The sequence below is a fragment of the Ornithorhynchus anatinus genome, chromosome 1, assembly GCF_004115215.2.
Source record: "Ornithorhynchus anatinus isolate Pmale09 chromosome 1, mOrnAna1.pri.v4, whole genome shotgun sequence".
NCBI classification, from domain to species: Eukaryota; Metazoa; Chordata; class Mammalia; order Monotremata; family Ornithorhynchidae; genus Ornithorhynchus; species Ornithorhynchus anatinus.
This window is the reverse complement of record NC_041728.1, coordinates 71,515,702-71,540,156: the sequence shown is the minus strand read 5'-3', so window position 1 is coordinate 71,540,156 and position 24,455 is coordinate 71,515,702. Positions and strand designations below refer to the sequence as shown.

The window sequence follows — 24,455 nt, the reverse complement described above, 5'->3', positions numbered from 1 at the left end:
GCACTCATCAAATAACTGATGGTGATGAAATGACGTAACTGCAGTGGACTCAAATGTTGAGCAATGTGAACGAGGCAAGTTGATTTTGTGGAGAAATGGAGAAATGGTTATAGGAAAAGTCAAAGGAGATGTGTGGTTAGGGAGTATGGGGAAATCTCCCCCTCTTTTCCATTGAGAAAGGAGTGCTTCATGGAGGAGCAGGATTTTAAGAGCTATTTACACTAAGGGAGGAGGAGGCTTGATAAACATGACGTGGGAGGAGAGTCCAGGCCTATGGAGTGGCTTAGGAAAACATCTGGAGATAGGCACAATGGAAGGCAGAGTATATTTGCCTACAGAGGCAAAGGAAAGTGAAAGGAAACAAGGGAAATAAATGAACTTTGATTCCTTTATAAAGGACTCTGAGGCAGAGGGTGGGTGTCTGACCTCTAAGGCAAAAGCACATCCATAATGCACTGAAATTCAAGAAGGACAAATAATTTGAACACACACAACTCTCGCTTACCATCTCCATTGCCACTTTCTATAGTCCAGCAATATCAATAATAATTGTAGCATTTGTTAAGTCCTATGTGTCAAGCGCTATACTAATCCTTGGGGTAGATACAAGATGATCAGAGTAGACACAGATAGAACCTGTCTCATTCATTCATCCCTTCAATCATATTTAATGAGTGCTTACTGTGTGCAGAGCACTGTATTAAGTGCTTGGAAAGTACAATTCAGCAGTAAAGACAATCCCTGCCCACACCAGGCTTACAGTCTAGAAGGGGGAAGATAGACATCAAAACAAGTAAACAGACATCAATATAAATAGAAATATAGATATAGACATAAGTGCTGTGGGACGGCAGAGGGGAGAGCAAAGGGAGCTAGTTGAGGTGACGAGGAAGGGCAGGGGAGCTGAGGAAAAGGGAAGCTTAGTCTGGGAAGACCTCTTGGAAGAGGTGAGCCTTCAGTAGAGCTTTGAAGGCGGGGAAGAGTGATTAGCGGATTTGAGGAGAGAGGACATTTCAGGGCAGAGGTAGGACATGGGCCAGGGGTTGATGGCGGGAAAGGCGAGATCGAGACACAGTGAGAAGGTTAGCACCAGAGGAGTGGAGTGTCCAGGCTGGGATGTAGAAGGAGGAAAAGGGAGGTGAGGTAAGAAGGGGCAAGGTGATGGAGAGCTTTGAAGCCAATAGTGAGGAGTTTTTGTTTGGTACGGAGGTTGATAGGAAACCACTGGAGATTTTAGAGGAGGGGGTTGACATGCCCTGAATGTATCTGTAAAAAAATAATCTGGGCAGCAGAGTGAAGCACTGACTGAAGTGGGAAGAGGTAGGAGGTTGGGAGGTCAGAAAGGAGGCTGATGCAGTTCCAGTCTGGACAAGATGAGTGATTGTACTAACGTGGTAGCGGTTTGGATGGAAATGAAAGGGTAGATCTTGGCAATGTTGTGAAAGTGAGACCAGCAGGACTTGGTGACAGACTGGATATGTGGGGTGAATGAGAGAGCACATGAGAGTTTCACATGGGGCTCACACTTTAAGTAGGATGAAGAACAGGTACTAAGTCCCCATTTTAACAGATGTGGAAATTGAGGTCCAGAGAAGGTAAGTGGCTTGCCCAAACTCACATAGCAGGCAATTGGTGGAACCAGAATTGGAACCCAAGTCCTGGGCTCCCAGATCCATGGTCTTTCCACTAGGCCACACTGTTTCAGCTCTGCCACTTGTCTGCTATGTGACCTTTAGCAAGTCGCTTTAACTTCTCTGTGTCTCAGTTCCTTCATCTGTAAAGTGAGGATTAAGATTGTGAGTCCTATGGGGAACAGAGACTGTGTCCAATCCAATTACCTTTTATCTACTCCAGCACTTAGCCTGGCACATAGTAAGTGCTTAAATACCACATTATTAGTTTTAGCTAGATATAAAACATGGAGAGGAGTATTTTGCTCATCCCTTGGACAAGATTCCCTGGGCCTGTCAGACACCAGGAGTGTCCTATAAAATGGGGCTGTGGGATTAGGCAGAGCAGCTCTGGAGCTGGAGTATATTAAATATAAGCAATCGATATGGCTGCCAGACTCTATGAAATCAAAGTAATGCATGTGAGGCCTCTGAAGTTAAAGTTAGGGCCTTAATGACAAACAGCACTTTCCAATTGGCCCTGTCTACACAAGACAAGAGGAAAGTTTTGATCTGACCTCGCTGGGAAGCTGTTTGAGAGCAGTTGGATCAGGCATGCCCCAAAGAGGATTAAATTTCAGCTCAACTACATTTTCTTCACTTTGTTATAGATCACACAGGCCAAATTCAGGAAGTCAGACTGTGGCTCTAAGTCTATCCAGTAGTTCACTTTCTCTAAGAGGTTTCAGCTGTTCCCATGCTCCATCTACTCCCTTCAAACGGATGACTTCCAAATGTGCAACTCCATCCTAATTTTGCTCATGGAATATCTCAAATTGTCACACAATGCTTTGGAGATCTTGCACCCAATCAATATCTATTGAGCATTTATTGACCACAGAGCACTGTACTGAGCACTTACTAAGTGCTCAGACCCACTTCAACATGGCAACCAAATACCAGGCCTTTTTGCCCAAAAGTGATCTCCCTACCAAAATCCTCTACTGCTGATGGAGAGATGGAACAAGCACAACTTCTCCTGACTGAATTTTGGGGATGGTGTTTCAAGTGTGTGTATTTTTTTCCCCCAAATACCACCTGCATTTGGAGAAGAAGAAAAAATGGAGTAGCAGTAGTTTCTCCTACAGTATTGTGCTCTGGGGAGATGGAGACTTTAAGACTTTAAACAGATTCTATCCATGGCTGTGCTACCTATTTCTCTGGAGATACTTTTAGATATGAACATTTTATTATCCCTGTGATGTTTTGGGTGGTCTCCTGGCAGGTGGAGGACTGAATCAGCTGCAGGGCTTCTCAAACAACCCTAGAATGGTTCTTAAGACAAAAAAAACCCAGTAACAAGCTTATCAATTAATTGATACCTTAATTAATTAATTAATACCAAGAGGTCAAAGGCTAGCCATTATCTTAACAAAATATTCTGGAGAAAGAACTTACTTGCCAATGTTTTCAGGTAGGGACTGCAGGGAGATGTCATTGACAGAAAGACACGTTAGGTTTTGTAATTCAGGAAAGCTTTCTGGCAACCTAAAAAAGAGAGAACAGCAGTTACCTTAAGGGCATGACAGACTAATAGGCCATCCAGTCCAATACTGTGTTTCCACTACAACAGAATGGTTGGCAGAATCTTGTGATCCACAAGTCTTCCTGGACATTATCCTCAGAGTTAGGTGTGGACCATATAACATCCCAAATGTTTCCCTTTAGTAACACATTAAGGACCATTTGTCCATAAATAATACTGTGAATTTATATGTCACTTTTATTTTAAGTGGTTTCACATGACATCTAATTTTTATCATTATTCCCTCCTTGTGAGAAAGGAAAGGCAGGTAATATCATAATAGAGAAGCAGCGTAGCTCAATGGAAAGAGCCTGGGCTTGTGAGTCAGAGGTCATGGGTTCTAATCATTCATTCAATAGTATTTATTGAGCACTTACTATGTGCAGAGCACTGTACTAAGTGCTTGGAATGAACACGTTGGCAACAGATAGAGACAGTCCCTGCCGTTTGACGGGCTTACAGTCTAATCGGGGGAGACGGACAGACAAGAACGATGGCAATAAATAGAGTCAAGGGGAAGAACATCTCGTAAAAACAATGGCAACTAAATAGAATCAAGGCGATGTACATTTCATTAACAAAATAAATAGGGTAATGGAAATATATACAGTTGAGCAGACGAGTACAGTGCTGAGGGGATGGGAAGGGAGAAGGGGAGGAGCAGAGGGAAAGGGGGAAAAGAGGGTTTAGCTGCAGAGAGGTGAAGGGGGGTGGTGGTAGAGAGAGTAGAGGGAGAAGAGGAGCTCAGTCTGGGAAGGCCTCTTGGAGGAGGTGTGTTTTAAGTAGGGTTTTGAAGAGGGGAAGAGAATCAGTTTGGCGGAGGTGAGGAGGGAGGGCGTTCCAGGACCGCGGGAGGACGTGGCCCGGGGGTCGACGGCGGGATAGGCGAGACCGAGGGACAGTGAGGAGGTGGGCAGCAGAGGAGCAGAGCGTGCGGGGTGGGCGGTAGAAAGAGAGAAGGGAGGAGAGGTAGGAAGGGGCAAGGTGATGTACAGCCTTGAAGCCTCAAGTGAGGAGTTTTTGTTTGGAGCGGAGGTTGATAGGCAACCACTGGGGTTGTTTAAGAAGGGGAGTGACATGCCCAGATCGTTTCTGCAGGAAGATGAGCCGGGCAGCGGAGTGAAGAATAGACCGGAGCGGGGCGAGAGAGGAGGAAGGGAGGTCAGAGAGAAGGCTGACACAGTAGTCTAGCCAGGATATAACGAGAGCCTGTAGCAGTAAGGTAGCCGTTTGGGTGGAGAGGAAAGGGCGGATCTTGGCGATATTGTAAAGGTGAAACCGGCAGGTCTTGGTAACGGATAGGATGTGTGGGGTGAACGAGAGAGACGAGTCAAGGATGACACCGAGATTGCAGGCCTGAGAGACGGGAAGGATGGTCGTGCCATCCACTGTGATAGAGAAGTCCGGGAGAGGACCGGGTTTGGGAGGGAAGATGAGGAGCTCAGTCTTGCTCATGTTGAGTTTTAGGTGGCAGGCCGACATCCAGGTGGAGACGTCCTGGAGGCAGGAGGAGATGCGAGTCTGAAGGGAGGGGGAGAGGACAGGGGCGGAGATGTAGATCTGTGTGTCATCTGCGTAGAGATGGTAGTCAAAGCCGTGAGAGCGATTGAGTTCACCGAGGGAGTGAGTGTAAATGGAGAACAGAAGAGGGCCAAGAACTGACCCTTGAGGAACTCCAACAGTTAAAGGATGGGAGGGGGAGGAGGCGCCAGCGTAGGAGACTGAGAATGATCGCCCAGAGAGGTAAGAGGAGAACCAGGAGAGGACGGAGTCCGTGAAGCCAAGGTGAGCTAAGGTATGGAGGAGGCGGGGATGGTCGACAGTGTCAAAGGCAGCAGAGAGGTCAAGGAGGATCAGAATGGAGTAGGAGCCATTGGATTTGGCAAGAAGGAGGTCACGGGTGACCTTAGAGAGAGCAGTCTCGGTAGAGTGGAGGGGACGGAAGCCAGATCGGAGGGGGTCTAGGAGAGAATGGGAGTTAAGGAATTCTAAGCATCGATTGTAGATGACTCGTTCTAGGATTTTGGAAAGGAAGGGTAGTAGGGAGATAGGGCGATAACTGGAGGGGGAAGTGGGGTCAAGAGCGGGTTTTTTAGGATGGGGGAGACGTGGGCATGTTTGAAGGCAGCGGGGAAGGAGCCCTTGGAGATTGAGTGGTTAAAAATAGAAGTTAAGGAAGGGAGGAGGGCAGGGGCGATGGTTTTAATAAGGTGAGAGGGAATGGGGTCCGAAGCGCAGGTGGAGGGGGTGGCACTTGCGAGGAGGGAGGAGATATCCTCTGAGGATACTGCAGGGAAGGATGGGAAAGTAGGGGAGGGGGTTGGTGGGGGGGAGGGGAGAGGCGGAGGGGTGACTTTGGGGAGCTCAGACCTGATCGTGTTGATTTTTGTGAGGAAATAGGTGGCCAGATCACTGGGGGTGAGAGATGGGGGAGGGGGAGGAACAGGGGGCCTAAGGAGAGAGTTAAAGGTCCGGAACAATAATCCCGGCTCTGCCGTTTGCCAGCTGTGTGACTTTGGGCAAGTCACTTAACATCTCTGTGCCTCAGTTACCTCATCTGTAAAAATGGGGATTTAAACTGTGAGCCCCATGTGGGACAATCTGATCACCCTGTATCCCCCCCAGCATCTCCCCCGATTAGACTTTAAGCCCATCAAAGGGCAGGGACTGTCTCTACCTGTTACTGATTTGTACATTCCAAGCGCTTAGTACAGTGCTCGGCACATAGTAAGCGCTCAATAAATACTACTGAATGAATGAACAGTGCTTTGCACATAGTAAGCACTTAGATACCACCATTATTATCATCCCCACTTTACAGATGAGGAAACAGAGGCACAGAAAATAATAATTATGGATTTGTTAAGCTCTTACTATGTGCCAAGTAAGTGCCACTGTTCTAAGCACTGGGGTAGATATAGAGTAATCAGGTTGTCCCATTTGGGGCTCTCACTTTTAATTCCAATTTTCCAGATAAGTAACTTAGGCACAAAGAAGTTAAGTGATTTGCCCAAGGTCACAGAGCAGCCAAGTGGTGGAGCTGAGATTAGAATCCATGTCCTTTGTCTCCCAAGACTGTGTTCTTTCCAATAAGCCATGCTGAGAAGTAATGTGACTTTCCTGAGGTCAGACAGGAAATGAAGGGAAAACTGGGAGTAGAGTTTAGGTCCTCAGTCCCCAAGGCCCATGTTCTTTCCACTGCCCCATTCTCCCTAGCAAACAGACCAAATGTATTGAACCTCTCTTGAATGTTTTTGGCCCACACAAAATCCAAAATAAGGCCCAAACACCCTAATCATAGATTAAGCTGTTTCTTTTTATAATCAATTTCACTGATAACCCTGGAACAGGCAACACAGAAGACAAAGATTAAAATTATTACATGTTTCAGCAAATGGGGGTGCAGGGGAGAAGAAAAAGGAACTTCGGGTATGAGCTGCATATTGTATTTTGTGGGGAAAAATCTAAGATCAAGCTACTGGGAAAAGCATAAACAAAAATACTTAGGTCACTGGAAGAGAAAATGTCTGTTAGCTCCTACTAATCACAAGAGAGACAATTCAGTCAGCCCATGAGATTTTGTGAGTCCCCAGGATAAAAGCCTTTGCAATTTTCCCTCCTACATACCCATCTGCAAGCTGTGCTGCTAGTAGTTCTCACTAGCTGATCATTTGACAGCCAACTATTTACCCTTTTTTAACCTTGAAATTTAAAGTCACCTGGGACAATTATTTGTTTTACTGTACTCCATTAGAGGAAATTAGTTACTCTTTCTCTGGGTTTTACAGAATAATGGGAAGCTTTTAGCCACTTTGAGAATGAAGAAAGGGACCGTGAAATTCCAACATTTCTATGGCTACTGGTATTCAAAAGAAAATAAAATGTAATTGAAAACCTTTATGCCTTAGAAATTGAGGGTTTGGAAGACCATGTAAGACCATGTTTCATTCATTTTTATTTTCTTTACTGATTTCTAAAGAAAATGAGTTGCTTTTGGATTCCCAACTTTTAAGACAAACTGTTTTTATTCTCTAGACTATCCCTTCTGTTGTCTCTTAAAAAAACCTGTTCTATTGATTACATTAGCATAAGTCCTTCCAAAAGAAAAATCCAGGCATGTAAGAGGTAGAAATCTTAACAGGCAGAAATTTTAGCAGGCATTTTTATGAACAACAGAAATATGGTCTCAGAAAAAAAGGTTAAACAAACTTGTAAACCCCAGATCCTGGGAGGGGAGGCAATTTACTCAGAATTAAGAAAATTTATTTCTCCATCTGACACAAAGAGGCATTTCAACTGGCCATCAACCCAAAGCCATATTTTCCCAGAATAATCTCTCTTAATAAAGATCATTTCCTTTACGCAAGGCAAATAAACTCAAAGAAGGGCACACACTGGTGATAAAACTGATGTTTTGAGTTAGCCAGTCTTGAGGCTCTAGATTTTTTTTTAATTCCCCTACAATGAATTGAATTCAATTTGTTTTTAGTTTAGAGGAAGGTCAATTATCCAGACCAAGCATTGCATATAATCAAAAGATAAGATAACCAAACATAATTAAGGTGGCCTATCTTGAAGAGGTCCGGTGTTGCTCTGTTAATCAATTCATGTATGGGAGAGCACAATACCATGGAGTTCATTCATTCAATAGTATTTATTGAGCGCTTACTATGTGCAGAGCACTGTACTAAGCGCTTGGAATGAACAAGTCGGCAACAGATAGAGACAGTCCCTGCCCTTTGACGGGCTTACAGTCTAATCGGGGGAGACAGACAGACAAGAACAATGGCAATAAATAGAGTCAAGGGGAAGAACATCTCATAAAAACAATGGCAACTAAATAGAATCAAGGCGATTTACATTTCATTAACAAAATAAATAGGGTAATGGAAATATATACAGTTGAGCGGACGAGTACAGTGCTGAGGGGATGGGTAGGGAGAGGGGGAGGAGCAGAGGGAAATGGGGGGAAAAGAGGGTTAAGCTGCGGAGAGATGAAGGGGGGGTGGTAGAGGGAGTAGAGGGAGACGAGGAGCTCAGTCTGGGAAGGCCTCTTGGAGGAGGTGAGTTTTAAATAGGGTTTTGAAGAGGGGAAGAGAATCAGTTTGGCGGAGGCTAGGAGGGAGGGCATTCCAGGATCGTGGGAGGACGTGGCCCAGGGGTCGACGGCGGGATAGGCGAGACCGAGGGACGGCGAGGAGGTGGGCGGCAGAGGAGCGGAGCATGCGGGGTGGGCAGTAGAAAGAGAGAAGGGAGTTGGAAGACACCATTGCTGATCTCAGAAAGTTCACAATCTAGTGTGGAAGACTGATATTGAAATCAATTACAGGTAGGATAGGAACATAAATGCTGTGGTTCAAAGTGCTTAAGGAGCACAGTCAAATGCATAGGTGACACAGAAGGGAGGGAGAATAGGTTGGCGAGATGAGGGATTAGCCACGGCAGTTGCGGTCTGTCTGTAACAAAACTTTCCCTCCCCATTTATCTAAACCAGGTTCTGATGGAGTAAAATATTTTCTACTCTGACATTTTGGTGGGCTTCTTGGAAAAATATAGTACAGTGGCCTACTGGAAAGAGCACAGGTCTGGGAGTCAGGGGACCTGGGTTCTAATCCTGACTCCACCAATTGCCTGTGGAGTCACCCTGGGCAAGTCACAACTTCTCTCATCTCAGTTTCTTCATCTGTAAAGTGGGGTTTCAATACCTGTTCTCCCTCCCCATTAGACTGTAAACCTTGTGTGGGACTGGATTGCAACCAATCTGCTTATCTTGTATCTACACCAATATTTAGTAAATTGCTTGATACATAGGAATAACAAATACCACAATCATCATTAGTAGAAGTTGTAATAAGACTTCAAAAGAAAGTGGAAAATGAAATGTAACCCAGGTCTAAAACTGCAGTAGAAATCCACCTGAGTGGGCCTCAATCCCGAGACACTATGACAAGCCATCGGGACTCATGGAGTGGCAGTGTTCACTGACATCCCTGCTGCCATTTCACGTAACAGCAACTGTCATGAAGACTGATTCCTTCTGTTCAAGGGGAATCACCCCTACAATTGATCTGCTGGCAGTCCACAGCCCTGCTGCGTGATTCAGGATGCATTTTGGACGCTTGACTGTACTGTGCTCTCTGTCTGCATTTGTCAGGTGTTTGATTCTTGCCCCTGTACCAGATTCCCTGAGCAAGCAGGGCCTAAAACAGATCTGAGTGGACTGTACTGGGCTCCCTGTTTGTGTTCATTGCATTCCCATCCACTCAGTGGGAATGCTGTACATTAGACTTGTTTGATGCCCTGCCTGCTCAAGAGATCTGGTATAGGAGCAGGAGTCAAACGTTTCATTCATTTATTCAATTGTATTTATTAAGCACTTACTGTGTACAGAGCACTATGTGCTTGGGAAGGTACAGTACAACAATAAGCAGTGACATTCCCTGTCCACATTGAGCTCACAGTCTAGAGCGGGAGAGTCAGGCATCAAAACAAATAGAGTTACAGATATATACATAAGTCCTGTGGGGCTGGGAGCTGGGGGGAAGGGCAAAGGGAGCTAGTCGGAGAGATGCAAAAGTGGGAGAAGAGAAAAAGTGGGCCTTAGTCTGGAAAAGCCTCTTGGAGGAGATATGCCTTCAATAAGGCTTTGAAGAGGTGGGAGAGTAATTGTCAGATTTGAGGAGGGAGGGCATTCCAGGCCAGAGGCAGGACTTGGGCCAGTGGTCAGTGTCGAGACAGGAGAAATCGAGGCACAGTGAGGAGGTTAGCACTAGAGGAGCGAAGTATGTGGGCTGGGTTTAGAAGGAGAGAAGTGAGGTGAGGCAGGAGGGTGGCAAGGTGATGGAGTGCTTTAAAGCCAATGATGAGGAATTTTAGTTTGATACAGAAGTGAATAGGCAGCCACTAGAGATTTCTGAGGAGGGGCATGACATGTCCTGAAAGTTTTTGTAGAAAGATGATTTGGGCAGCAGAGTGAAGTATGGACTGGAATGGGGAAAGACAGGAGGCTGGGAGGTCAGAAAGGAGACTGATGCAGTAATCTAGGCGGGAGAGGATATGTGATTGTATTAGCACGGTAAGAGTCTAGCTGGAGAGGAAAGGACGGATTTCAGCAATGTTGTGAAGGTGGAACCGACAGGATTTGGTGACGGATTTAAATACGTGGGTTGAATGAGAAGAGTCAAGGATAATGCCAAGGTTATGGGATTGTGTGGTGGTGAGAAGGGAAGGATAAGGGTGCTGTCTACAGTGATGGGAAAGTCAGGGAGAGGACAGGGTTTGGATGGGAAGATAAGGAGCACTCTTTTGGACATGTTAAGTCCCAATATGGACTTAAGCCTTGGCAGCCTTGAAGATAGGACAAAGCCAAACATTTATAAAAAGGAACATGGCTTTGATTTGAAATAATGAATGGAGTTGCGGGGAATTTTTTATTTTTTTTTTTAAAGGGCCAGTTTTTCTTGGCTCTACTCTAGCCTATTTACCTCTGGACACAGTTTCACTGGCATGTGATCAGGATGCATACTGAGACACCTAGGTTCCAAGGAATTCAAACTAACTTGAAAAAGAATAGAGGACAAGATTTCCACAACCATGCAAATCAGCACAGGCTGTGGGGCAGAGGAAAGCAGGCGCCTGCCCTTTAGGAAATCAGGCAAAAGGCCAAAAATGAGCTAAGCGGGCTCCACTCCCTCCATTACTGTTCAGTTATGGTTTCCCGGGAACTTGTATACTCGTAGGGAACTCGGCCTTTTTTGCCAGAACTTGCTTGTGCTTGCTTAGCCTAGCTATCCGGACAGCCTAAGGAGGCAGGGCCCTATTTACAACTGGGCAGAAAGGAGCAGTGTCTGCTCACTGCCCACATGCTGACTGCTCACAGGAGGGCCTCTGATGGCCATTAGGGGCTTTGGCTAAGGCCAACCAAACTGTCTTCCGCCCAGCTTGACTTTGGCTTGACCATGCAAGTCAACACTGGAGAGGAGAGTGCTCTGAGAAGCAGCATGGTCTAGTAGAAAGAGCACAGGCCAGGAAGTCAGGGGAATCCAGTTCTAATCCCACTCTAACACATTTGCTGTGTGACAGGCAAGTCACTTCACTTCTCTGTGTCTCCGTTACTTTAACTGTAAAATGGGAACTAAATCCTTCTCCCTCCAAATTAGACTGTGAGCTCAATATGGGACAGGGACTGTGTCCAACATGCTTATCTTCTATCTACCCAAGCAATTAGAACACTGTTTGACACATAGTAAGTGCTGAATACTTACTAAGGCGGGGGGGGGGGGGGGGGGGGGGGGGGGGGGGGAGTAGGGGTTTATCCCAGGAGGGCCCAAATTATAATCTTTCTCAGAGCTTTAAGCTGGCCCTGATAGGTGGGAGGGACGTAGGAGAGGAGAGGGTGGTACTATTAAGCAAGAGTCTGGACAATGCAAATTCCAACAGCCAGGGAAGGTTGCTTTATCAGTCTGAAGATTTGGGGAGTTTATCTGCAAATGATAAATGCAGAAAGAAGGGGCAAGGGGTAATGTTTTAATACCATGTATCTAAAGGGAAAGGCAATGTCTAGCACTCAGAATTCTTTAGTATTGTAACTTGTATTCCAGAAAGAATCTCTATACCAGGAGACAGAAAAGTCGAGAGTACAAATCAGCCTTTACCCTCTGGGTCAGCAATCAGTCACTTTCCTCCTCCCACTTTCCCTGTCCCAGTTGCTTTCCAAAATGCTGAATGGGAGCAGGCAAGGAACAGAGGGGTTGAACAGTAGGACCTGCCTGTTTCTATAGCCAAGCTCCTCACTTTTCACCAAAGCACCCAATAATCTACCCTAAGCATCCAGTATGGTGTGCTTCAGCCAGAAAGTACTCCTATGGTTCTTTGCAGGCAGTAGTTGCCCTTTACAGTGTTTCTCAAGTGCCTAGTAGAATGCTTGGTGCATAGCATATACCAAATAAAGTCAAGACACACCAGGCATGCAGTACAGGGGTCAAGACAAACCAGGCACCTAGTACAGTGGTCAAGACATGGCAGGCACCCAATACAGTGGTTAAGACACACCAGGCGCCTAGTACAGTAGTCAAAACACACCAGGCACCCAATACAGTGATCAACATTTCAGGCACCCAGTTCAGTAGTCAAGACACTCCAAACACGCAGTACAGGGGTCAAGACATGGCAGGAACCCAGTACAGTGGTCAAGACACGCCAGAAACCCAGTACTGTGGTCAAGACCCGCCAGGTGCTTAGTACAGTAATCAAAACACACCAGGTGCCCAGTACAGTGGTGGACACGCTAGCTACCCAGTATAGTGGTCAAGACACAGCAGGAGCCTAGAGGAGTGTTCAGCATGCAGTAGGCGTTCAATTAATTCTAACCCAGAAAATGAGGTACGTATAGGAGGTGTCGGATGGCTTCAAATGGTGCCTAACTAGTACTGCCCTTTTAAAGGCTATCTTTGGTGATGAATATTAGTTTGGCACCATCCCCTACAGGAACACTAAACAGCTATGCAACTACCTCTCACCCTGATGCACCCAGGGTTTTTCATTTTACCTCCCTTTTCCCCTGTACCTGTTCTCACTTGCGATTCCCCTTTCTAAATTTATGAGCCTGGGGCAACTGCCATTCCTTCAGTTGCCTTTCTGAGCTGGCGGTTCAGCAGGTATAACAGTAGCCATATACTAAATCATTGTGGGGGCTAATCAATCTCAATCAAGCTCAATATGTGTAAAGACTGCCTTGGCAGTAATTAAATGTTGAGTCAAAAAGGATGTTGGTCATCCTTCAAAACTGATGAATTAAGATCATCATCATTGGTATTTACTGAGCACTCAATGTGTGCAGAGTACTGTACTAAGTGCTTGGGAGAGTACAGATGCCCAGCTTTCCTACTACGTCAGGAATGAAACAGCAAGAAAAACACTGATTAATAAAAAACACAGGTAAGTGTCCAAGATCACTTTTGAACGTGTGCATATGCATATCAAAAATAGGATGTGTGCTTCCTTTTACAAGCACAAAAGCTTCACTAATGATAAAAATTTGTGCTTAAGTTCCACTTGAATAATAATAGTAATAATAATAATTGTGGTATTTGTAAAGCACTTACTATGTGCCAGGCACTGTACTGAGCACTGGAATAGATACAAGCAAATAGCGTTGGATACAGTCTCTGTTCCACATGGAGCTCAATGTCTTAATCCCTATTTACAGATGAGGTAACTGAGGCACAGAGAAGCTAAATTCATTCAATAGTATTTATTCAATAGTATTTATTGAGCGCTTACTATGTGCAGAGCACTGTACTAAGCACTTGGGATGAACAAGTCGGCAACAGATAGAGACAGTCCCTGCCATCTGACGGGCTTAAATGACTTTCTCAAGGCCATGGAACAGACACCACCAAACTATACAATCACATATTTTTGTATAAAATTGCCTGTTTAGTTCCTTTTTTCACTCCTCCTTTAGTCCCCACAGCACTTAGGTACATATCTATAATTTATTTATATTGAGGTCTGTCTGCCCCTCTAGACTATAAGCTCAATGTGGGCAGGGAATGTGCCTACCAACTCTGTTATACTCTCACAAGCGCTTAGTACTGTGCTTTGCACAAAATAAGCACACGATAAATAAGGCAGATTGACTGAAATAGCCCTAGTCCTGAATTTGTAAAATCAAACAAACTGATGCAATTGAGGGCCATTCATCTCTCACCTGCTCCAGGATACACAAGGGACACCTCCAGACTTGTGGGAGAGAATCACATCTGCCAACTCCATTCTATTCAACTTTAAGCACTCAGTACAGTGCTTTGCACACAGAAAGTACACAATAAGTACCACTGACTGATTGAAATCTCTCTGGGAAGCAGGTTGGGAAAAAAAAAACACTCACAGAAACCCCAGGCTCAAACAAGGAAGGGGAAGGACAGCCAAAGAAATAAACACTAAGCAAGGTCAGGAAATTATTTCTAGTGGAATGCTCTATGAGACAGGAAAAATCCATCCCCCTGCAAATGGCCTAAGACAACTGACAATGTAGAGCCCCAATGTTTGTAAAAGCTTCTCAAGGGCAGGGATCATATCTACCAACTCTATTGTTCTTTACTCACCCAAGCACTTACAAATGCCTGTTTACTTGTTCTGATGTGTGTGTGTATATATATATATATATATATATATATATATATAAAATATAATATATACACATATATTTATATATACATTTATTCTATTTATTTATATTGATGCTATTGATGCCTGTTTACTTGTTTTGATGCCTGTCTCCATCTTTCTAAACTGTCAGCCCATTGTGGTCAGGGATTGCCCCTGTTGTTGAATTGTAATTTTCAAGCACTTAGTTCAGTGCTCCACACACAGTAAGTGCTCAATAAATACAATTGAATGAATGAATGCTCTGTACCCAGCAAGCACTCAATACATACATTTAATTGACTGAATGAATAACTGCATCAGGATCAGGATTGGATTGGTGTTGAAATCATTACCTGGAAATCCCTACAGGAACACTAGAAGTCAAGGGAAGGAGAGAGCCTGAGGTGAAACTCAGCCTGGGAAGCAGTGTGACCTGGTGGAAACAGCGTGGGCCTGGGTTTTAATCCCATCTCTGCCACTTGCCTGCTGTGTGACTTTGGGCAAGTAACTTCATTTCTGTGTGTCTCAGTCACCTCACCTGTAAAATGGAGATTCAATATCTGTTCTTCCTCTTAGACTGCGAGCCCCACGTGGGACAAGGCCTGTGTCCGGCCTAATTAATTTGCATCTACCTCAGTTTGACACATAGTAATTGTTTAACAAATACCATTTAAAACCCCCCAACAAACTCACCCATGTCCTCCTGCTCCTCTCTTAATTGTTTCTGAGAGCCTCCTTTCTCTCTTGGAGTTCTGAGTTTGGAAAAAAAACATATGCAGCCAGATGCCACCCTGAGAGAACCAGGTGGGCACCAACTATCCCACCAGATCTTCCCATTATCCAGTGGATCAACCCAACTCCACTAGGATGGATGACAACATATGCTGTCCTACTGTCTAATGACTACATTTTATTAGTTGGCACTTTCCTCACCAACAGAATGGCCTTCCTTCCATCACTAATCCCATGGCATCTGGTTATAAGTAAATGGTACTTATGAAAATCAGAAAACATCACCTTCTTTTGTGGGAGCCAAGGTCTCCCGCCTTGACCCACCAAAGAAGCACTCATGCATCACATGAAATTGTATTTTTGTCTTTGCTTTCAGAGCAGAGATACATAGTCGTTACCTGGTCAGGGGATTTCCGCTGAAGTCAGCTATCTGTAGTGCTTTGCAGAACGAGATGCTTTCTGGAATTTCAGGAATATCTGGAAGAGGGGAAAAATAGTCACTATCTCAGATCTTGTATTTGTACAGCAGAAACTCCCTCCCCCTTCCTATCTGAAAGGCCACTAACCTCCCCAACTTCAAAACCCTACTAAATCCACAACTCCTCCAGAAAGCCTTCCCTGACTAACCTCTCATCTCCCACCCCATTCTCCCTTTCTTCTGAATCATTTATGCACTTGGGTCTGTATTCCCTACAGACTTTGATCCACAGCACTTATGAACCCATCTTTATAAAGCCCTCAATAAATACCACTGACTGAAATGTCACCCCACTAGATTCTAAACTCCTTTTTTAAAAAATAAAAGTGGTATTTGTTAAATGCTTACTATGTGTCAAGCACTGTACTAAGCACTGGGGCAGATACAAGATAATCAGGTTTGACACACTCCATGTCCCACATGGGGCTCATAGTCTTAATCTCCATTTTTAAGCTACGGTAACTGAGACAGAAAGAAGTTACTTGCCCAAGGTCACACATCAGACTAGTGGAGGAATCGGGATTAGAATCCAGGTCCTTCTGACACCGAGGCCCATGCTCTATCCACTAGGCCATGCTGCTTGAGGGCAGGAATTATGTTTACCAACTCTACTGTAGTTTCTCAAGTGCTTAGAAGATATACAGTGCTTTGAACACAGTAAATGCTCAATAAATAACATTAATTGATCAATTGATCTTCCTATTAATTATGCCACTTTATCTTTATAATATCCTTGGGAAATAGAGTCATCATCACCACCACTTGCATTATGAACTTCAACCTGTCTCAACACCAGCCCTAAGCCATTTTCTGAAACCAAATATGTAGAACAACCAAGTCACACATTTAAAAAAAAATGCATTTCAAAAGGTACCAGAAAATGAATTTCAAAACCATCTAGTCCAGGGATCTAGTGATGGGCTATTTCTTATATCAAAGCATTTTAAAGGTATAAATTCATTTCTGAATTATTAAAGTTAATCAGGGTAGGGCAGCCACAGTAAAAGCCAAAATCCAAGTTATAATTGTCCCTGTCCCACATGGTTTCCACTATTGTTGTAGTGTGAAGAAAGTATAAATGAGCACTGTCGACTTTCCTAGCATATTGAGTCAGAGGAGTTTATTTTGCCTATAAATTAGGAAGACACCAAGCTCCAATAATATCAATATATACCTGGAGCTTTTAAAACTGGAATTTTAAACACTTATGGAACTTTCATTTTGTCACAATGATTTTCTCCAGGGCATCGTAAGACATTCATCCTGGCCACATCACTATCAGATAGGGCAAGGGCAAATACCATGACCCTGTACTCTAGGGAAACAAGATCCTGGGAAATCGTGGCTTGGCCGAGGTCCCGAGGCAGCAGGAGAGTGAAGGAACAGGTTTGTTTCAGCGTCTCCCTTCCTGGTCCAGGATTCCACCCTCCAGGGCCTGCACACTTGCATACATAGATGGTGTAACGTGTGTTGGTGGGATGGGGTAGTGCTGGGGGTGGCTAATTAATAATAATGATAATTGTGGTGTTTGTTAAGTGCTTACTATATACCAGGCACTGTACAAAGCACTGGAGTAGATACATGGTAATTGGGTTGGACCCAGTCCCTGTCCTGTACAGGGCTCACAATCTTAATTCCCATTTTCCAGGTGATATAACTGAGGCACAGAGAAATCAAGTGAATTGCCCAAGGCCACACAGCAGACAAGTGGAGGACTCAAGACTAGAACCCAGGTCCTTCTAACTCCCAGGCCCTTGCTCTATCCACTAAGCCATGCTGCTTCTCTGTGGGCCATGTGAGCCCACCACAAGGGCCAGGCTAAATCCTAGCACTGTGGACTCACCAAGCTCAACACCTGAGAGGGCCTGAAGAGGAGTCCAACTTCACTTTCAAAGTGAGGATGAGGATGGGGGTGAAAAGTTGTCTTGACATTACCTTTGGGCATTGGTAACCCTTAGGACAGCCTCCTTCTTGCCATTGGTTTCCTCCCACCTCACTGACCATTCTCTGTGTCTCATTTGCTAGCTCCTCATCCATCTCTTGCCCCCTAGCTGAGTGGGTGTCCCACAAAAGTTCTGTTTACGGTCCTTTACTTATCTCACTTTTTGCTCACTCCCTTGGGAAGGCCGACCACTGGAACGCTTTCACTTAGCATCTCTCCACAGAGACTCCCACCTCTACCTCAGGAATCCCAACCTCTTGCCAATTATCAATCAATGGCATTTATTGAGCTCTTACTGTGTGCAGAGCAATGTACTAAGTCCTTGGGGCTGTGGAGACTCACATTTTCCCTTGCCTCCAGGACACCTTCAGCCACAGTGATGCCCCATCAGTAACAATCTAAGCACGTCTAAAACTGAATTCCTAATCTTTCCCCCACAAATCCACACCTGCTCTTAACATCCCCACCACCCCAACCCCATCTCAGAAGCCCAGAACTTTGGTGTCATTGGTGTCATCTTTGAGTCTTCATTGTCTTTTAACCCTCGATTCAGATTCCTTAAATGCTTCCTGTTCTTTCCCCCACAGTAGTCTCCCATCGATCCCTGCATTTCCATCCAAACAGCCACCCACTCAGTTCCAGCTCTTGTCATTTCCCAGTTAGATTACTTCTCCTTGCCTCCAACCTCTTCCATCTTCACTATCACGTCGCAGGTCAGATGGTCTTCCTAAAATGTTTGTCATCTCTTCTCCCCTTCTCAAAAGTCTCTTATAGTTTTGCTTTCCCTTCAAAATCAAGCTTCAATCACTCAAAGCAGAGCCATTGCCTATTGCCTACTCTGCTTTCTCCTTTAGGATACTGCTTAACTCCCTTCCAGACAGAGAAAGCAGCTAGTTTTTCATTTTTCAAGTTGGGAAGTGTTTCAAACATATGCAGCCATAAATGCACTGTTCCAGCCTCAATTTTTTCCCCAGAAAGGCCCCCCTCTCTGAGCCCATGGGACCTAAGCCCTTCAGAGTCTTGCCCATCAGAGAGAGAGGGAGAAGGAGAGAGAGAGAGATGCAGCAAAGATTGCCACACTTCTTTGGGGAAGTCTCAACAACTCCAGGGACTAACTGCTGCATGGAGCTTAGTTTCAGTTTCATGGTACAAGCAGGACTCTAACCAAAGAAAAACAGAAGCAACATTTCATCCATATCACAGAACATTTGTTAGCATGTCCCTGGTCCACATAGGGCACACTACTTAGGATTCTACAGATGCTGAAGTGTGTATGTAGGGGTGGCGGAGAGTCCTAGCCCCCAGGTGATAGACCCACAGATAGTCCTTCCATGAAGAGCTTAACTTCCCAAGTTGGGGGGTGGGGGAAGTCAGTTGGCCTGAGAATTGCACCCCTTGGGGCTTCTGGTGGAGAGGAACTGGGGCCAATGCCTCTCTGTGGGAATGGGGTGATATTGTGAGCACACCACCCATTAGCTGGTGGTGGAGTCAGGGAGAGGAGGAACTCACTATGGCCCCTGGAGATGCGACGGCATGTAAGTTTTCCTGTCAGCATCTACCCAGCCAAGCCAAAGACCTACAGATGGTGCCCACAGTCAGAAGACCTGGACTTGGCCTTACAGTAGATTGTTCAGCTGCCCACCCACCCTCTTCATCGAGTCCTCCAAGGGAGCCCAACTCCGGGGCAATGCCTAGAGGGAGACGAATACAGGCTGTGTCAACAGCTGTTATTAAGGACCAAACTTTAATAAAAGCCTCCAACCTTTTACTCCCCTACCCACAGGCAAACTGGTTTGAGAATGCAGACGACTAGATATGATACATATCACCACCTCTGGGAAGTTTCAGGTCAAACTATGTGATACATAGTGAACACAGAGCTGGCCAGAGCAGAAATCCTCTCAGGAATTCATAAAGCTGAGCATTTTTGGAAAACAACTTATTAAATATCAGAGAAGGTAGGTTGATGAGAGACAGAGAAGAAAAAGGAAAAGAAAATAAAGATGAAATGATTAAAATAGACTGCAAGCTCCTTGTTGGCAGTGAACATAACTACTGACTGCTATATTCTACTCTCCCAAGCACTTAATACAGTACTCTGATCAATTGAAACATAGCAATATCTATTCCCTTGGTGAAATCACAAATTTGGGACTCTAAATTTAAGGAGATCAGGTAGCATCTCAGCATTCATTCATTCAATCATATTCATTGAGTGCTTACTGTGTGAAGAGCACTGTACTAAGCGCTTGGAATGTACAGCATTGACCTAAGTGCAGGCTACAAGGCCAGCTGTACAGAATGAGTGCATATATTAGTTGTGCTCCTCGACCTTGGGGTAGAATTAGTCAATAAGGGCTAATGGAAAGAGCACTGGGTGATCTTGGGCACATGACTTAACCTCTCTGTGCTTCCTTGCCTCACCTCTTCACTTTCCAGGTCAACAGCTAGTGGATTGCACTGTAGAAGTCTCTTGTTACAATTTGCCTCATCCTCACTCAAACTCTCTCAGACTTTCCTAGTCTCCTGGAAGGTGGCCCAGGATCCTGGCATCATCCCAGGTGGTCCTAGCTTCTTGTCCCGCTCCCTGTTCAGCTGCTCCATATCAACAGCACTAGGCACTTGTCTCCCCAAATTAGAGTGAAAGCTCCTAGTGGGGGGCGAATGTATCACTTCTTTATTCTACATTTCCTGAGGGTCTAGTACAGAACAGGGCACCATAGCGCACTCAACATATCGACCACTATGACTGCTACTATTACTAGTAGGCACAGAGGCTGCTCTGCAGGCACAAAGCTTTAAGTCTGCAAGTGGCCAGTGAAGCATCTCCAAAGTGTTTCGGGGAGAAGGAGGGAAGGGTGCCCAATATAAACTTCGACAGCATTCCAGGCCTGTTTCCAAAAGAGAGTTTGGAGAGTCTGGAATGAAGTGGAACCTTGCATTTTTTTCTGATGTACATTTAAGGATGGAGGAGAAAATTAATCGATGCAGCATGCTGCCACTGCCCTCAAACCCACTGTTCTGGCCACAACATATATGGAGTCCGAATGCATTGCATTTCAAAACAAATCCATTTGGTCACGACCTAGATTATGAGACCAGCCACATCCTTGGACCAAGCCCTACCAGAAGCAGTCAGTGGTGGGGGTGTGAGAAACACCCTGGACCATGCAGGGGGGGCAAAAGGCCAGAACCTGGCCACAGGGACATCACCACCTATCGCCTAGCTCTGAAGTCAGCCAGGCCACGGCCTCCATACTCAAGATATCCTGAAGCTGACCACCACCATGCCGGGCACCCACTGCCTCACGCGCTACACAGTGGAGCAAAATTCACACATCACAGTGCGGCAGGTTTCTACTCACTTACTTTAATGACCCAGTAGGCAGTGGTCAGAAGCTGACAGATTACTCAAGGAGACAATCAATTGAAAACTAGCTCTCGGAATTCACTCTACCCAGCAAGAATTTAGGTAAAGATTTTTCTCTGGTAACTTGGGTCACAAACTTCAGAACCACGTGGAGAAAACAAGAGGTGAAGGGCAGAAGCTATGCTCACTGCCAGGACAAAAATAATAACAATACTGATAATAGTAAAATTTGTTAGGTATTTACTATGTACAGGCACTGTGCTAAGCACTGGGTAGATATATGATAACCTATTCAGACACAGTCCTTGTCTGACATGAGGCTTACAGTCAAAGGGGAAGGAAAAGCAGGAGTTTCATCACCATTTTACAGGTGAGGAAACTGAGGAACAGAAAAGTCAAGTGCCTTGCCCAAAGTCACATATCAAACAAGTGGTTGAGCCAAGATTAGAACCCAGGTATCCTAACTACTGGTCCCTTTGCTCTTTCCTCACTGCTTCTCAATCTACACCAGATGACCCTGCTTTCTCCACAGTAGATTTTTTGGTTGCTGCCCAAAGGGGACACGATCCCAAACCAAAATGAGATGCTATCCTGGACTTCCCCCTGCTCTGCCAAAAAATAACCCAATAATTGTAATTCCTGCAAAGAACTCTAGCACTGCATAAAAATACAAGCCAAAAACTATCCAGGAGTTGGATGGCAGCGTAGCGGGGAGGGTAGGGAAAAATGGCATCAATAAATGAGGTGCTGACAGAGTAGAAGTCTGAAGATGAATTTTGACTTTGGCTGAATTCAAGGGACCAGGCTGGGGCTTTCTGAACTGTTTCCTACTGGAGTAAACTGTTGACAACATTCCCACAAGCCTGGGTTCATCGGTGCAGGCAAGTGGAGCAGCACAACATGTGAGGTGTCTGACTCAATTACTTAAAAATACCTAGGATAGTTAAACAAGGCTAAACATTCCCACAGGCTCCAAGTTTCCATGTGCTACCACATCTGCTGCTTTGTATATGCAGAGAAAATTGCCAAATGAGCAAGAGAGGAGGGAGGCACTGGAAAACCATCCACTCTACTGTTTTGTGTTCAACATTCCCAAACAGATAGGTTTAAATCTCTTAAACTAAAGGCCTGGTAGGGGCATTTTCACAAACCCCATATGGATGCCCCCCTCTCCTCTTTGATGATTCTGCACAAAACAATGATAACAACAACTGTGGTATTTGTTAAGTGCTTACCATATGCCAAGCACTGTACTAAGCCCTGGGAAAGATACAAGTTAATCAGAACAGACACAGTTCCTGTCACACATGGGGCTCAAAGTCTACAAAGGAAAGAAAACAGGCCTTGAATCCTCATTTTACAGATGAGGATACTGAGGCACAGAGAAGTTAAGTGACTTGCCTCATGTCACAAAGCAGGCAAGTGGCAAAGCCAGAATTAGAACCCAGGTCATCTGACTCCCAAACTATTGAGTTTTCCAGACCACAATGATCTCCTCAGACGTGAATAACACCTTTCCCATGAGGCCATAATGTGGGCAGGGGCAGCAGAAGTAAAAACAGCAGGAGCTGGCACTAGAGGCAGTTGCCCCTTTCAGATCCTCCACCACTCTCAAGTTCAGTGCCACCATCTGGGGACCCCCAGACTTGACTTTCCAAACCGAGCCGGGGACAGCCAGGGAGACCTGGGAGGGTGGCTGTAAGCTCGTTGTGGGCAAGGAGTATCTGTTTTTTGTGGTACTGTACTCTCCCAAGTGCTTAGTACAGTGTTTAGCATGTAGTAAGCGCTCAATAAATACAGCTATGTACAAGCACTGTGTTAAACACTGGGTAGATACACGATAATCTGTCCAGACAGTCGTCGTCTGACAGGAAGCTCACTGTCAAAGGGGAAGAGCCTGAGCCAGAGCCTGATCCAAGGCCAAAGGCCAGAGTGCCACTTGATGATTTAGCAAGCCAGTGGCTGAGAATATCCAAGCAATACTTACAGCCCACTGCGGTCCTCATTCACCCTCCAATGCAAAGCCTCCAATCCTCCCCAAGGGAGGACACAGAAGTGTCCAGGCTTTTCAACTACATCTCTCTCAGGACCTCTGTTTTGGTTTTTTTTGAATTGTGGTATTTGTTAGGCGTTTACTATGTGCTGAGCACTGAATTAAACTAAACAAGTTGGACACGGTCCCTGTCCTACTTGGGGCTCATGGTCTAAGTAATTTCACCTGTCTCCTCCCCACCGCTGACTTCTCTACCCCACTTTTTCCAAAATCCTCTGAAAGCCAAATTCCCTGGTGGGAGAAAGCAATCAAGGAAACAGATCCTTTGGTATTCCTGCAAAGTCTCAGGCACAGAAGAACTGCAGACTATGGGACACAGCTTGAAAACAATACTGACAACAGGAATTCCAAAGCTGGAACATCTCTCTCTTTCTGATGATCTCTTCTTCACACTTGGCTCTCTATCCCTTAAGCACTTCATATTTACCCCACAGCATTTATGTACACGTCCTTATTCTCTGCCATTTCCTCTGTCTGTATTTACGTCAATCCTTCTATAGATTGCAAGCTCCTTGTGGGCTTGGATTACATTTATTAATTGTATTATATTTTACTTTCCCAAGCATTTAGTATGGTGCTCTGCACAAAGTGCTCAATAAATACCACTGACTGACCGCTCCTCCCTCCGGCCTGGAACCCCCAACCCTCTCATATTTGTCTGACCACTACTCTCCCCACCCAAGTCCTACTAAAATCATATCTCCTCCAAGAAGCCTTTCCTGACTAGCTAGCCTCACATTTTCACCACCCTATTTTCCCTCCATTCTCTGTCACTTTAATCTGTACCATTTAAGCTCTTTGATACTCACCCACTCCTTGCCCCACAACACAACATACACATCCTTACGCTCTGCTGCTTCTCCTACATATTTTATCATCTGTCTCCCCAACCAGCTTCTTATACATTGTGACTACTATACTGTATTTTCCCAAGTGTTTAGTACAGTTCTTTGTACACAGTAGAGCTCAATAAATATCACTGATTGATTGTAACAAAGAAATTCTTGCAAGCCTTCCTCCCTGGCCCTGGGATGGTCCCGCAGGAGAAGGAGCTGAGCTCCGGGGCTGCAATGGAGGTTGCAACGGAGGCTGCAACAGAGGCTGCAACAGAGGCTGCAGTGGCTAGTGGGGGTGGGTGATGAGAGGGCTGAGGAAAGGACTGAGTGTGACTGTGCCTACGCTTCACCTCCACCCACCTTCAGATAAGGACACAGAGCCTGGAAAACCTTCTCCCTGGGCTGATTAACAATGCTCCTTCCTTCACTGTTTCCAGAGGTATCAACTAGCTTTAGCTCAGTCTTTTTCATTAGTGGCATTTGTTAAGTGCACTGTCCACTGCTTAGAACAGTGTCTGGTAGTTAGTAAGAGCTTAACAAATACCATAATTATTATTATCATTACTAAGCACTTGGGTAGTTACAAGGCTAGACACTGTCAAATCCCATTTTACAGATGGGGGTAGGTTAAGTGACTTGCCCAAGGTCACACAGCAGGCAAGTGGCAGAGCCAGGATTAGAACCAAGATCCTTCTGAT

At 45.2% G+C, this 24,455-nt stretch overlaps 1 protein-coding gene across 1 annotated transcript in view; it reads right to left on the bottom strand.

Moving 5' to 3' along the window:
* LRRC1 (leucine rich repeat containing 1) overlaps positions 1 to 24,455 on the bottom strand; it is a 159,669-nt gene that overhangs the window by 62,919 nt on the left and 72,295 nt on the right. The window contains exons 3-4 of the mRNA XM_029072931.2: positions 15,477 to 15,555; positions 3,069 to 3,158 (exon numbers count right to left, since the gene is read on the bottom strand). Coding sequence (XP_028928764.1) covers positions 3,069 to 3,158; positions 15,477 to 15,555 — 169 coding nt within the window. The remainder of the gene's footprint in view (positions 1 to 3,068; positions 3,159 to 15,476; positions 15,556 to 24,455) is intronic.